Source organism: Pagrus major, chromosome 11 (genome assembly GCF_040436345.1).
Source record: "Pagrus major chromosome 11, Pma_NU_1.0".
Lineage (NCBI taxonomy): Eukaryota > Metazoa > Chordata > Actinopteri > Spariformes > Sparidae > Pagrus > Pagrus major.
In genome coordinates this window covers 2119760-2134605 of record NC_133225.1, presented here as the reverse complement: position 1 = coordinate 2134605, position 14846 = coordinate 2119760, and the positions used below count along the sequence as shown (strand labels likewise).

The 14846-nt window shown below is 42.7% G+C and overlaps 1 protein-coding gene across 2 annotated transcripts in view; it reads left to right on the top strand.

Moving 5' to 3' along the window:
- The window catches only part of mast2 (microtubule associated serine/threonine kinase 2), a 170336-nt gene that overhangs the window by 109789 nt on the left and 45701 nt on the right, over positions 1–14846 (top strand). For both annotated transcript variants that reach the window (XM_073476039.1, XM_073476038.1), the window contains exon 5: positions 11953–12044. In XM_073476039.1, the coding sequence (XP_073332140.1) occupies positions 11953–12044 (92 nt within the window). The remainder of the gene's footprint in view (positions 1–11952; positions 12045–14846) is intronic.

Below are 14846 nucleotides of genomic sequence, written 5' to 3'. Positions count from 1 at the left end.
CTGACATCGATATATCAGCCGACATAGATGTAATGGAAGCAGGATATTTTACAGTTTAATAAGACGTAACATCAGTGCACTGAAACAGTAAACCCAACTTTGCATTGAATAATTATAAATAATCCAAAGCATTTTTTTGTGCATTAAAATCCCTGCATATACGCTGTATATTTCTGGGATAGGCCAGTATCAGCACATATGGGTCAACTGAATCAGTCAGGCTCACATGTTTTTAGTAATTAACATTTTATACGGTAATATGTCAGCTTCATAATGAACATATGATCTGAAGGAATGTAACAAAAAAAATCTTTTTTTGAAACTTTTATTTGCATCTTAGCTGTTATCAGTAAACAAAAACCCAGCTGTGCAGCCGTTGTCATGTTCCTCACAGAGTGAGCTTTTCACCTCACTGTCAGACGACCTAATTTCATTTGACATTGTTCCTAAAACAGATTTCTGTGCAGACCAGAGTATATCGGCAAAGTTACTACAATTTATTCTCTGAGGGACATGAACTAACAAATAAAATCTACAATGAAATGTCCGTAACCCACTTCTTTAGGTTCAGCGGCAGCTGATTGAACCACACTGATTTTTCTTCACTTTTCTGGAGACTTGCTCAAAATGAAGGAAACATTTGGATGAAAACATTCATTTTTCTGCCTTCTCTTCTGTCAGGATGTTTGACTTAAGCTGTGGAATTAAAGTCTACAAACTATAATACCTGCTTCACATAATAAGAGTAGACTTGACAGATTTGTGTGGAAGAGAGCGAGGAGGAAGAAGCCCCCCCAAAATAGGTTTTGACAGGCCTACATGGTTTCTGTAACCACGCCAGTATCACTAGAAATATGGGTGTGAACAGGGGGAGCTTACATTACATACGTACATTCATAATAGGAACTTGCATAGTGTACATACATACTGAGCCACTGAAACACTCTGAATGGAAAACCATGAGGAGACGGAAACATGAGACGCTTTCAGAGTGAGACACCAGCCGGGAGGGAAGTCCTCCATCAGCTCCACAGGCTGCAGGTCAACAGCACAAATGAAAGAGGGCAGTGTTCCCCCAGCTGTGAGGGTTATTAATAAACCGATAATTATAACATTTAATGCATGATTATTAACCAAATATGCAAACTGAAATGAACTGATTCTCTACAGAACGTCTGTTGCGCGAGATAATTAGTAACTTCAGTTCCATTCCGTGTAATTTCCGGTCACATCACAACCAAAGCACATCTTTAGTCAGCCCACTGGTGATTAAAGTCCCTTCCAAACGTAAATGATGCTTTTTAAAGTCGATATCACTGCTGTCACTGAATTTAGTCAGCTCTCAACACTTTCTGTGAATTTAATAGACAAGAATTTACCTAATTTATGGGAACCAACACTGAAACAACAAGTAAACTCCAGAATTGGCTGCATGTTTTACTCATTTGTGGTCAAACAAGCTGCTGTAATATTAAGCAAACGGCACTTTCTGATCCATTTAGTTAATTAATCCTGCTCAGATGGTCTTCATGTGACCTCATCTCTGAAATTTGACCCGACTTATTATCTGATCTTTAATTTAATTAAAGACTTTTCTGTAATTTTGTTTTTTGCTAAAAACAGTGGCGGTGCACCACAGATGGTCCGACAGTATGTTGGGGAAACACTGCATAAACTACAGTGTGTGCAGCCCTTGACTCCCCAGCAGGTGGTCTCACCCATTCTGTCCCACCCAGCGGGGGGGAGGGGACACGGTGGCCTCCACCAGAAGGTCCTCATGCCCCGCAGATCAGAGCCAACTGAGCTCTAGATCCTGTGAAGAGAGTTTCTTTACAAGTTTATTTATATTCACATCAGATTCTGATTCTGGACTCGATTCATGATGTTTCTCTTTGAAAGACTTTTATTAATTCCACACCCATGATTTAATTTACTAAAGTACTTTGATGCTTAACATCCTGACTCAGTTCTGTGAAGCTGATCCAGAACTTTCTTTCCAAACATTTCCCACCGTGATAAGTTAGTGTGCGAGGCTTCCTGCCTGCTGTGAGGGGACATCTGCAGGCAGGCAGAGACGGTACGGATCATTGGGTCGAGCTCGGCACTGCTGCTGCCTCGAACACCGAGAACTGCGGCTGTACGTTCAGCCAACTGTGGGAAGTCTTTGCTGTCAGCCACTGTACATTAACGGATCTACCACAGATCCAAAATTAAGTCTACAGACACGACTCAAACATCTGAAATCAACCCACGTTAATATCATTAATCAATGACCATTTTCAAAGAGTTCACTGCTATTCTGTCACATTTTTGAAAGGGCCACTCAATTAAATAGTAACTAATACAATCTTTCGATCCAATCTTAATGTAACACATCGTGTTCTCAGAGGTTTAACTTTTAAAGCCCTACTAGATTTTGGTGGCTAATGTTAGCAAACTTAAACTTAACAAGATATTGTGTAGAAGGTCATCCTCACCAAGAACAGCAACTGTAATAACAAGTATAAATATACTGAAGTATATTAATGGTAAACTCAAGTGGGTGACGGAGTCCACACCACAAATATAACAACTTTAGATAGTCTACTCTGATAACTCAGTCTTGGTTAATCAAACAACTTATTAAACACTTATACAACGTACCATTGGGCTGCAAATTACCCATTAAAAAAAACATAATTTAACTGGAGACATGCTGCCAAAAGGTCTTTGTTGCTGATGAGGTCTCTGAAGATTCTTGTGATGGCGCCAGGATAATTGATGTTGACTGAAAGTATGTATAAAATAACTGTCATAACAGAGTGTTGGATTCTCCGAACTCCTCATCTCTGAATCATTTTGTAAAGCCACAGGGATCTGGGGGTTATTGTGTTCATGCTGAGCAGTGTGCAGCAGTATCAGGTCGTCAGGATCTGTTTTCCTCAGCATCAGACGCAGCTGGGACGTGTTGTGCAGCCTTGGAGCTGATGTTTACAGGACGTTACCGTTCATCAGTGTGGGTGTTAACATTGTTATCATTACAGTTATTGTTACAGTGATCACTCTTGGTGTGGACGGCACTTAACTGACGTAATTGCGTTAGTTTGCTGACATCATGACTCTTCTTCTTCATGACTAAAGTATTTAGTTTCAGTGTAATTTGCACTTCTAGCCACAGTGGCAGCAGTTACATCAGCTCACGTTACCTTGGACTGGAGGAACTTGTGAGGGGTTTATATATTAATTTAGATCATTTTAGTCAAAACTATTAAAATTACATTAGAAATATATAGTTTAATGCCTTAAATGGTGAATTATGTCACGGTTCAGGATACTGTGCAGCAGGACAGACAGCAGAGAAAAGTTAAAGAACAGACAGATGTTTCCACTCAGTGTTATTAACAGCTTTTAAACACAGTCACGCACACACACACACACGTGTCAGACACACACACACATCAGACACGCACACACACACACACACACACACACACACACACACACACACACGTTCGCTGAAGCAGTCCTCATCACACACCCCTCTCTCCTCACCCGTCTCTCTTCCTCCTCTCTTCATCCTGTCTTCCACTCCTCCCCTCCCTCCTCTGTTGGCAGAATCTGGTCGCCGGCTCAGCTGCGTTGCCACGGCAACAGCAGCCTCCTCCAGCACCTGCTGTCCCCCACTTCCTTTCATCCCTCCGTCGTTCAGCCCCCCGTCGTCACCCTCTCCCCCTTCTCCTTCTCCACCACCTCCACCTCCACCTCCTCCTCCTCTCCCTCCCTCTGTTCCTCTGATGGCCCTCTGTCAGCCCCTGTTCACCAGCGAGGAAACCCCTTCCTCTGGAGGTAAGAGACGTGCTGTGTCACCTCATCACACACCTGTTTGTTTGTCAGCGTCTTCAGTTTGCCTCCATCACACGAGTGTCCTGACCTTCTGCTCGGCTGAAAGGTTACGGACAGAACCAGCAACGATATTTTGAACTGATGGTGCTTTAAAGGACAATCCTCTTTGTTTTGCAACTTATTTCTGTAGTTTTGCACATAACTGTTTCTTTTCACTCAAATATAGTTCAAGGAACCAAATCAGGAACTGAAAGTCAAAGAAAAATAATAGTTTTTATAATTTTTTTGCACTCATTCACTTATCTGCTTTCTAAATTGGTTAGTAATTCCTTAATTTTGTTGTATCGCCAAAATATTGTAATTTCTGTGAGGCAGATTTAACACAAAAGCATGTATCATGTCCAGTTCGTGCTTCTCAGCAAGTCTATAAAATCTGAAATGTCCCCAGATGTCCGCTTTCAAAATACGGGGTGAGTTTTTGCTGCTTCCCAACATATAAAGGTCATTTTCGCCTAATGTTCGGCCACATTTGAATGCAAGAGAACGATGTTGCAATATAACTTTACAACTTCATTGTCTAGAAAATCAATAATCAACACTAGTAAGCTGTAATTTTGTGTAGGTCAACTCCCGCTTAAGTCATGTCATCTTCATCGAGGCACGTCGAGAAGTTTCTGGAAAAAATGACAACAGAATGTGTGCTTTTGGCCAATCGGGTAAATTAAAAGTCAGACAATTAAAGGTTCTTCGTTACCACAAAGGGATCGACATCACAGTATAAACAGTATCTTATCACCCAGTCTCGCGTCAGAGGACAGAGCCGGCTTCCTCCTGTAAAGTTTCTGAGTTCCTCAAAAGGTCCCTGAGTTCCTATAACAGTTGTTGTGTGAATAATGGAAAGCATTCAGTTAAACATGAAGAAACAGCCACACTGGTTATCAGGAGGGAAACATCACTGATGGAAACAAACATCAGCAGATGAACGGCTGTGAACTGATAGCCAGTCTGTCCTTCCTCTAATGTAGACTGAAGTCAATAGTGAGGGGAAGAAAAGAGCATCATGAGGGAGGGAGGGAGGGAGGGAGGGAGCACTGCTGAGAGGAGAGAGAGAGGATCAGAGGAAAGAGAGGGAGGGAGGGGAGACACACCAGCAGCTCCACACACACTCTCGCTCTCGCCGGTGTGACAGGTGGAAGCCAGCGTCTGTTTGCTAACCACGTCCTCTGCCGAACGCCGCCGTGTCACAGCGATGGTCGCGTGTCTGCGTTAGCATGTCTGACTCCTTCTGGACGGTGCTCTCCAATTTCTCACTGCCTGAGAGAAGCATGCTGCGGCGCTCCAAGAGGTACTCGCTCATTGTATTACTTCATCTCTGGTAGCTGCGTCTGTTGCTCCTCTCTGCTTCCTCTTTTAATTTTTGCGGTTTGATTATTTTTTTTTCTTTTTCTCTGCTGTTTTTTTTTCTTGCCGCTGCTCCATCCTCGGCTTCCTCTCCTCTCTCCTCTCTCCTCTCTCCTCCTCCTCCTCCTCTTCCTCCTCCTCCTCTTTGCAGGTCTTAGATGCTCAGCAGGAGTTGCTTCAACATGAAGGTCACTAACTGGATTTGTCTTTTGATGGATAAACAGGACTCTGTCTGACTCAGTGTGTGTGTGTGAGTGTGTGAGTTACAGTCACATGCACTGATGACATGTCATCCTCGAGCTGCAGTGTGTGTGTGTGTGCTCTGTTTTATTGAATTTCCTCTATTTGCGTATGTTTTACGTGTTTGTGATGCAGGTCTAGTCTACAATTTGACGTATGTTGGAGCGACCACTTGTCGTCATTTCTCCGTTCCCTCAGCTGACCTCACCTCTCGCCGTCCTGTCAGTCAGAGGCAGAAGTGGCTCTACAGAGACAGAGCTGTACTTATTGCTTTGAAGCAGCAATTTTCCTCCTCCTCCCTGTAATAACAGGGGTGACTGCCACACTCACATACACTGACACGTTTCTTGTTCTCTGCTCCTTGTCACCGCCTCCTGTTGTGTGTTTGTCTCGGCAGTGTTTTTTTAAAGGAGAAAGGGGTCGTGAAGTGAGACAGAGGAGGGACTCCTGCATAGCAACAGGCTCTGGCAGTTTTCGGGTTGGCATGGTGGCGCTGACAGCTCGTGTTGAGCTGTAATAAGGGTGAAATTGATTCATAGCTCGTACAGAAAAGGTCGACCTGAAGGGTCGGAGGAGGAAAGCCTCCTCTTTAAACACCAGTTATCACATTCAGATGAAAAGCACAGTCGGTCTTGATCCTCCCACCGTTTCTCTGGCTATTTTCTGTCCCAAGATCAGTCAAACTAAGTTATTTTTTTCTTGTCCTCTTGTCCCTGCCCACAGCCTTTCTAGTTTCTGTATTTGCATTTCTATGTCATCATCAAAGTACAAGTAATGATTATGCAACATCCACTTTGATTTTTAGATAACACACTGTGAAAGACAAACTCATCACTGTGTCTGCGCCTCAAACAATGTGTGCTTCTCCAGTTATTTCTGGGTCGTAAGACAACACAGCTTCTCGACGTGACGTATTACCCGACACAGCCGGCTCGTCTCTGTCCTCTCACATTCGCCGCTGACTGGATGCTTAGTTACTTGTGTCCGTTGGTTGGTTGGTTGGTTTGTCAACATGATTAATCAAAAACTACTGAACGGATTTCCATGAAAGTTGGATGGAGGATGGTTCTCAGCCCAGAATAGAGCCAGTTAACTTTTACACACATAAACACTTCAGTCAGATGGAGTAAACAGGGATTCTGATGTTATTTCATTTTTCAATACTTACAAAACCTTTTTCATTTAACAGAATGAGCCAAAGTCCTTCAGTCAGTGGTGACTGGAGGGTCGTTGGTGCAGTACCGTGGGCCGGCAGAATAAATCTGGAGGGTGAAAGTAAAAGCAAAGTCCTTTCAGGCAAATCTCGCCATTTGGCAGCCATCTTGGCAATGCCCCAGTTATTTCAGGCACCAGGTGCCTATCTTAATGATTGGTGACGGAGCCAGAATTCCTAAAATTGTATTGATTTAGCCTGAAAAGAGGTTTAAAACAATCTTTTCCCGCAGCTTAAACTTTTCATACGCATGTGCACATTTTAACACCAACTTCTTTTACTGCTCAATACAGAGCGCTGCCACGTGACATCATCAGCTCACCCACCAGACCACTTGAACAAATGAGAGTTTAATGTCTAATCTCTGAGTAACCTCACCTTTCTTGGTAATCCCGTGTATTTGGGTGAAATCCTCCTCTTCCATGCTTAATAGAAGTCTGCACCAGAAGAAGAGAGCACCGAAACACAATGATGACAGATGATTGATGACAGATTGGGTTCAGGACATTTTAGAGTGCAACGGGCACATTTCAGTTTGTACCAAAAGAGTATTACAGTTCTATGTGTAGGCTGTTATTAGCAACAGGTTTTCATCGACTTATGTAGAGGAAAACCTGTATAGTTAAATCTCCTTAAGGGCGTTAACCCTGTAGCTCTTTACTTAACTGACAGCCGAGCAGGAGACAACACACACACAGACACACATGTGTGGCGTCGCATTGATTTCCTGTGTCGGCTGTAACCCTCAGACCAACGTTATTGAATGGACTGTGGGAAATGAGTTTAGCTGTAGATCTTATCCACATACACTCACCTGCTGTCTGATGTGTGTGTGTGTGTGTGTCAGGCGTGTGTGTGTACTGTGTGTGTCGGTGGTTTAGTTTGACGCCCACACAGCTGTTTGCTCATCTCTAGTTTCCACTGTCTCACCGTATCACCGTATGTTCGCTTCTTACGACTGTGTGTCTTCCGAGTTTTACTGTAGCAGAGTTATTACATTCTCTGGTTATATGCAGCTGCTCGTATCGGAGGTAAAACAAGAGCAAACACACATGTGCAAACACTTAAACATACCTGCTGCTCTTCCTTCTTACTCTGGTTTCTGGCGTTTACTGATGCGATCTCGTCTTGTTCTTTCTCGTAAAACTACAGTCGGTAAATGTTGAAGTGGGAACTAATTCAAATCAGATATCCGAAAACGGCGAACATAAAAAGACTTCCATGAACGGTTTCTACAGAGGTTTGGTTATAAATGCTGCAGCAGCCTAAAAAGGTAATGAAACTGAGCCGCAGCGGTTCACCTGCAGCGCTCAGTCACTCTGCTGTTACCTGACAGGCTGCTGCTTTGATGGTGACGAGAGGCACGCAAAAGCCCACTTTACACACAAACACACACACTCACCCAGTCCCTCAGAAACGTTGCCGTCAGTCAGTTCTGCATAATGGAAACATGTTTCCCAGCAGGGATTGGAAAAGCCTGCAGGAGGACAAACCACTCTGTCAGAAGCTGTGCTGCGGTCGGTACATTTATGTATAACAGTCAGAAACTAGTATACAGTGAGTTAATGTTTGTGGCAACCTACAGTCATGAAGGTGTAAAGAAATGTGAGTCTTTGTCGCAACATGTTCTGTCCCCTTTTCGACCATGACTTGTCCTTATTACAAACTTTCACCCACTTCAGCTCCGTCTCTTTCTCCGTCCGCCCTGAGTGCATTTGATGCCTCAGACTGGCTCAGATGTAAATCCATATTCATAAGGCAGCGGCTGAGCTTTGTTCACTACTCGGTGAGCAGCAGCGGGAGTTGAGACAGTCTCTGTAAATTAACGTACACCTGCTGAACGGTGCTTTAGTCTCAGTGGGACTCTCGCTGTGCTGCAGGCTCCGAGTGTCATCTACACGTCCTCTTTTGTTAAAGGTTGTTCATTTTCTCTTCCTTCTTCATTTCTTTCTGTTTTCTCTGTTCCTTCTGGTCCTCTCTCTGTGTGTCCTTTTGCTCTGCTTGCAGTGGAGCATAATCTGTCTATCTCTGATATTCACATGTTTTATTAATTTGCACACTCCCTTCTTAAATAAACGTAACTAAAATTTTTAGTCCTTGAACAGCAGGTCAGCTCCAAACATGCAAATGTCAAACGAGATTGCAGGAGAGCACGAAATTCAATATAGGAGAATAAAATTCCCCAATCAAGAGTTTTTCTTGGGTTTAAATTGAGTTTTTTTTTAGATCTTAGCAGTTCTTTCAAAGTTCTTTGAAAATCGATGCACAAAACCACTTAGTTCAGACAAAGTGCAGTGAGCGATCACACCTCCTGGAAACTGAGGAAAAGGTTAATAGCACTAGAACCTTCACATACTTGACAAATAATTACTGCATGTATATGGCATGCTGTGTGTGTGCATGTGTGCGTGTGTGTATGTAAGAAATTCCCCGAACACACATCAGTGAATATCCAACATGGCAGCTCATCCTTCATGCAGGTGTGTGTGTTTATGTGTGTAGACCACATGCGACGCTCAAACTGCTGATGCTGCACATCCCAACATATGGCAGGACACACACACACACACGCACAAGCACAAGCACAAGCACACAGCATGCCATATACATGCAGTCATTATTTGTCAGGTATGTGAATTAGACACAAACGTACCATAGATCAAACACCTAATAATTCCCACATGCACACAATTAAAGTTTACTAGTATGCACACACACACACACACACACACACACACACACACACACACACACACTATATAATAGATTTTCCCTAACCCTCACCTTTACCTAAACCATATTCCAGTGTTGATTATAAAATTAGAGCCTTAAACAGTCTTTTGAAGAAAGGAGTAATGCTCCTCACCTCCCAAAAATATTATTAACTTAAAACAGCTGGACTGGTCCTCACAAATATGGAGCTACAGGAGCACACAGACAGTAAAGATGAAGAGCTCCGGTGAGACAAACCTGAAACAGAGACGTCACCCTGATCACTTAACTGTAACAAAGATTTCCGCACTAATCGCTTCCTCTGTCTTGTGATCATCCCGGCAGGTTCGGCCTGTCAGGAACAACCACACAGCTACATAATTACAACCAGCAGATGTGACGGGCCAATTAACACAACACACACATGCTGTTTGTTGTTAACAGGCACTCTATGAGCCTGTCAGAAACACATGTGTGTGTCCATTGTTTCACATAGACATTTTTTAAAACTGACGCATTGCAGAAATTACGACAAAGAGGCGGATGAACTGAGTACAGTCCGGAGGGGCAGGAGTCAACGCCGATTGTTGAGATCTGACACCAGAATGGAGTTTTGTCTGCATCTGAAACAGATTTAAAAGTGCTCTGCAGTTATTAAACTGAGCATTACAATGTGAGAAGATGCTATCATCGGCGTAGAGGTACTTTCTTACAGTGTCAGTATTACATGTGATGAACAGGACAGGACCCAGAATAGATCCCTGAGGAACAATGTTGGGATGCAGTTGTGAGCTCAGTTGTTGGTTGAATAATTCACTGAAGATGAATTGAAGTGGTTTTACAATGAAAATAATAACGGCATCTGTTTGTGCTTTTGGACTTGAAAGGTGGCAGCTGTAGAAATGTGTTACTTTAGAAAGACATCACCTCGGTGTAGCAGGAGGCCTCATCACGGCCTCCACTTCCATCTGTTGTTTCCTCTGAGCGATACGAGCCTCGCCTCGAGTCATTACAGACACTCTGAGCCTCAGAGCAAACAACAAAGAGGGAAAACCTGACCTGTGGGTGTGTTGGAGCTGTTAGGTGTGAAGGCTGCTGCTTAATTTCCGCCTCTTCCCTTCTGTGTGGGGACGGATGTCACAGCTTTAAAGCAGATTGCTCTTTTCTCAACAAGCATCTTTTTTTACACACACACACACACACAAACCACACACTCGGTCGTCACAGTAAAGAGAGGAGCTGAAGTCTAACCATTTCACTGCAGGATCAAATTCATAATGACCGTTCAGCCATTAGCGATGGAGTCTGAATTGCTGTTTTCTAATGGGACTCTCCAGTGAAAATGAAAAGCTTAAATTACTGTCAGATAGCTGGTTCTGGTCTAAACATAGACTGCCTTTTATTGTTTCTGCTGAAATGACATTTGAAAGTGCATCAGGGATGTATCAAGAACCTTGATGGGAATAAAAGATCCGAATTCGCTCAAATATACAAACATAAATACTTGAGCACACATTATCCCAAATATACAGACCAGAGAAATCCTAATTTTATTCAAGGTATCGGTGCATTGCATTTGTTCCTGTCGGGAGGGACTCGGAGATTGAGGATGGAAGTCAGCGAACATAAATAAAAGTGACTTTAAAACCTGATGTTTCTGTGAAAGTTTTCCTGATTCACATCAATAGAGGCTGTTTAACAATAAAAACAAGTACTCCCATGATCCCACATTAATTCACATATTTTGTTACCATGACTCTGAGACCGCTAAAGGCAGAACTCACATACTGGTCTTTAAAAATGGTATTCTTTAAAGGGAGTTTGGAATTGCTGCACTTGAAGATCGGTGACAAATTACAGTAATTGTCCAGTCAGGGCTGTCGTACCCGGTGTTCACATCGTTCTATTACAAACTGATGGAGCGCCTCATCTCCTCCGTGTTACTGTTGTCTCTCTGCAAACAGGCCAGTCATATTCAACAATTCCTCAACATCACAGGAAATATACGTGAATAAAGTGAAATGTGGACAAAACACATTTTTTTGTCTTTGAACTAAAAACAGGTCACTGTGACTGTTGCCTGTGTGTTGAATGATTACAGCTGTGGTTCTGCTTGATGTCTTTGTGTCATCTCTGTCCTCTGGTGTGAAGGACAGAGTGTGTGTGTGTCTGTAACATCTGTGAGTTCACCAGCACTGCTTGTATAAAAACACACACACACACACGTTCGCCTTTCTAATGTGTGATCTGATGTGTGTCTGACGGTTAGAGTGGACACCTGCTGTTAGTGACGCAGGGCTGCAGGGGACGCTCGTCCAATTTTTGGAAACAGTACAAATGACATTCATGGGAGCGTGTGAGGTGAAAGTGTGTTTTCATAATGTGTGACTGACTGTGGCTGTGTGACTTTACAGCTCAGAGGACAAAAGAAGGTTTGGTGACGTTCAGAGAAGCCAGCGGTGGGAAATCTGTGTGTGGTTCACTGCAAATTCCAGATGTTCTGCAGATCGGATTGTTTTTTAAAACATGTACTTGGATTCACTGAGTTTGGTTTTTGTCCTCAGCTGTCGGACGAGCAACAGGAAGAGCCTGATTGTGACGTCCAGCACCTCCCCCACACTGCCGCGACCACACTCACCTCTGCATGGACACACAGGTAACACACACACACCAAACACACATATGTATGTACTGCCTCTGACACCTGAAACAATACGATTTTCACCTTGTTACCAGCAGCACCAGAGGAGACACCAGCTGTGGTTATTTATTCAGTCTGACTGAAATCATTCTGATTACAGATTCCAACATGACTATTTCCATGGACGCTGAATATAGTGATCTGATCTGACATGTGCAAGGTGGTTTTGTCCACTGTGAAGCATCTCGTCTGCTGTTTTTTCCCCCAAAACTTTATTGAAAACATTCAGTTTATTTATTCATTCACTCCGTCTGTCAGTGCAAATTTAAAGATGGATCAACATCGTGTCCTGTAAACAATATTTGTGTTTCTCTGGCTTCGTTCATCTTTTCTAACACTGGTTCGAACATCTCATTGTTTTGAGCCTTTCGACCTTTAATAATTGAGACGTTCAACAATTGTAACATCTTTAAAGATCTCATCTCGTGTTTTCTGTCCCTCCTAGACGCAACATCACCTGATGTTACGCGAGGCAAACAGAGAGAAACAATCAGATTAAGCGTTTACATGCACTAATAGTATCTACTGAACAGATTATCAAAGTTAAACCCGCCCTCCTGATCTCATTGGAATATTCACACACAGCTATTAGTGATTCATCCTTCGGGGACCATGAAGATCCACAGTGGATCCACTCACTGTGAACCATGTTGTTCGACAGACAGGTGAACCGAATGACATCATCTTAAGACCCAATTGGAAGCCGAGAAAAAAATCAATTGAATATCTGACAACCAAAACAACATCATGATTATTAGTGTTGGTATCGACTGTTTCTGCAGCGATGTTCATTTGTTCCTCGTCTGCTGGTAGGTGTGTGTAGTAACAGCAGGCGAGGTGTGTTACATGGAGTCGTGTTGTTTACTATCACACACCAGCAAATCTCAATTACCAGCTCAGACTGCGTACAGAGCGCAGCACAGCTGGATATTTGAGTGCATGGATTAATGCACAAACAGTCCAAATCCAGATTTTTAAAAATTACCTAAATTGGTTGGATATTCTCGCGTGTTTTTATCTGATGTTGATGAGCTTGAGACTGTTGACATGTCACACTGTGTCCCTGTAAATATAGATCATCATAAAAACTATCAACATCTGCTCTTATTGAAGTGATTGATGGGGAATGTTGCTATAAATAGATCACATCAAGTCAGCTCGGGTCAGATAGATACTCACATTGCTGTTGAAGACTGACTGATGTATCGGCACAAGCCTGGCTGATTCTGAGCTCACAGATGAGAAATAAGACGTCAGAATTCTGATTCCAGCTTCTTAAATGTGAATATTTTCAGTTTTCTTTCCTCCTATGACAGTAAACTGAATATCTTTGGGTTGTGGACAAAACAAGACATTTGTGGACGTCATTGTGGGCTTTGGGAAACATTTTTAACATTTTATAGACCAATAAGTAATCGACTCATTGAGAAAAGGATGGACAGATTTATTGACGATGAAAGAAATCGTTAGTTGCTAATATCAGACCTAAAACAGCAGCATTGTTTGGGCTCTGCTTGCTGTTTCCCAGTCGGCCAAGTGATGTCTGCTTGTTCAACAGAAAATCATGCGACAACAATTTAATAATTTTACGTAATCGATTAAAGCTAAAAAGGGCAAAAATAATCTGATTTCCAGCCTATTAAATGTGACGAATTTCAGCTTTCATTCATTGGGAACTTAATATCTTCGGTTGTGATTTGAAGACGTCACCTTGAACTCTAGAAAACTAAAAGAGTTTTTACATTTTATAAATTATTTAACAAAATCAACAGATCAGAAAATAGCTCATCTCAGACAACTGAATCTGGAAACCCAGCCACGGTTCCTCTCACAGGCACCACACACACATGTATGTATAATGAAATTCATTAATAAGAGTGTCTGCACATGTTTGGTGTGTGTGTGCTACAGCTGTGTGTGTGTGGTGACAGATGAAGTGTGCGCTGACAGGATTTTTGTCGAACACGCTTGACAGCATGATAGACAAGCACACAAAACCCCCGAAAATCCACCCGCAGAAACCCGACCAACCCCACCCCCCTCCACCCTGTAGATGTAAAGAGTGAGAGATGGAAAAGAGATGAATAATAGTGATATTGATTGATGGTGACTGAAGGGGGAGTGAGCCGCAGAGTCGAAATATAGATTGGAGGGACGGAATAAAAATGGATCGGTGACAGTGACTGAATGGGAGGAGAGAAAGACGGCAGGATGGATGGGAGAGATGGAGAGACGGTGAAATATCGACAATTATATCTGACTATCAGAGAGGGAGCTGGTGTGTGTTTGTGCTCAGCTGACAGACAGTCGCACACGTCTCATTTCCTGTTCAGGAAATAATGAAACTGGCAGACCTGTCAGTCACAATGCACACACACACACACACACACACACACACACTTAATAAGTGGTTTTGTTAAAATAGTTTCCATCCAGTAGGCTCTGACCTCTTAAAAATATCTGAACAAACACAAAATATTAAACTTGAATACAAAAATGTGTATAAATGTCCTTCTACGCCCTGCTGATCCGTCCTCAGATCAGATGAGGCTTCTTTTAAACCGATCGGTGTAACATCGATAGTCGTCTTCCTTAAAGCAAAATACGTCACAGTAGTTTGTTGCAGCTCCTCGTGTGATGGAAGAGGCTGTAAAGAGTTACTGTAAATAGTTTTAAATTATGTTTTTCAGGCAAATAATCAATATTGTCAGTGTCGATCCCTGACCCCTATAAAGTCTCAGCAAATGGTTGAAGTAT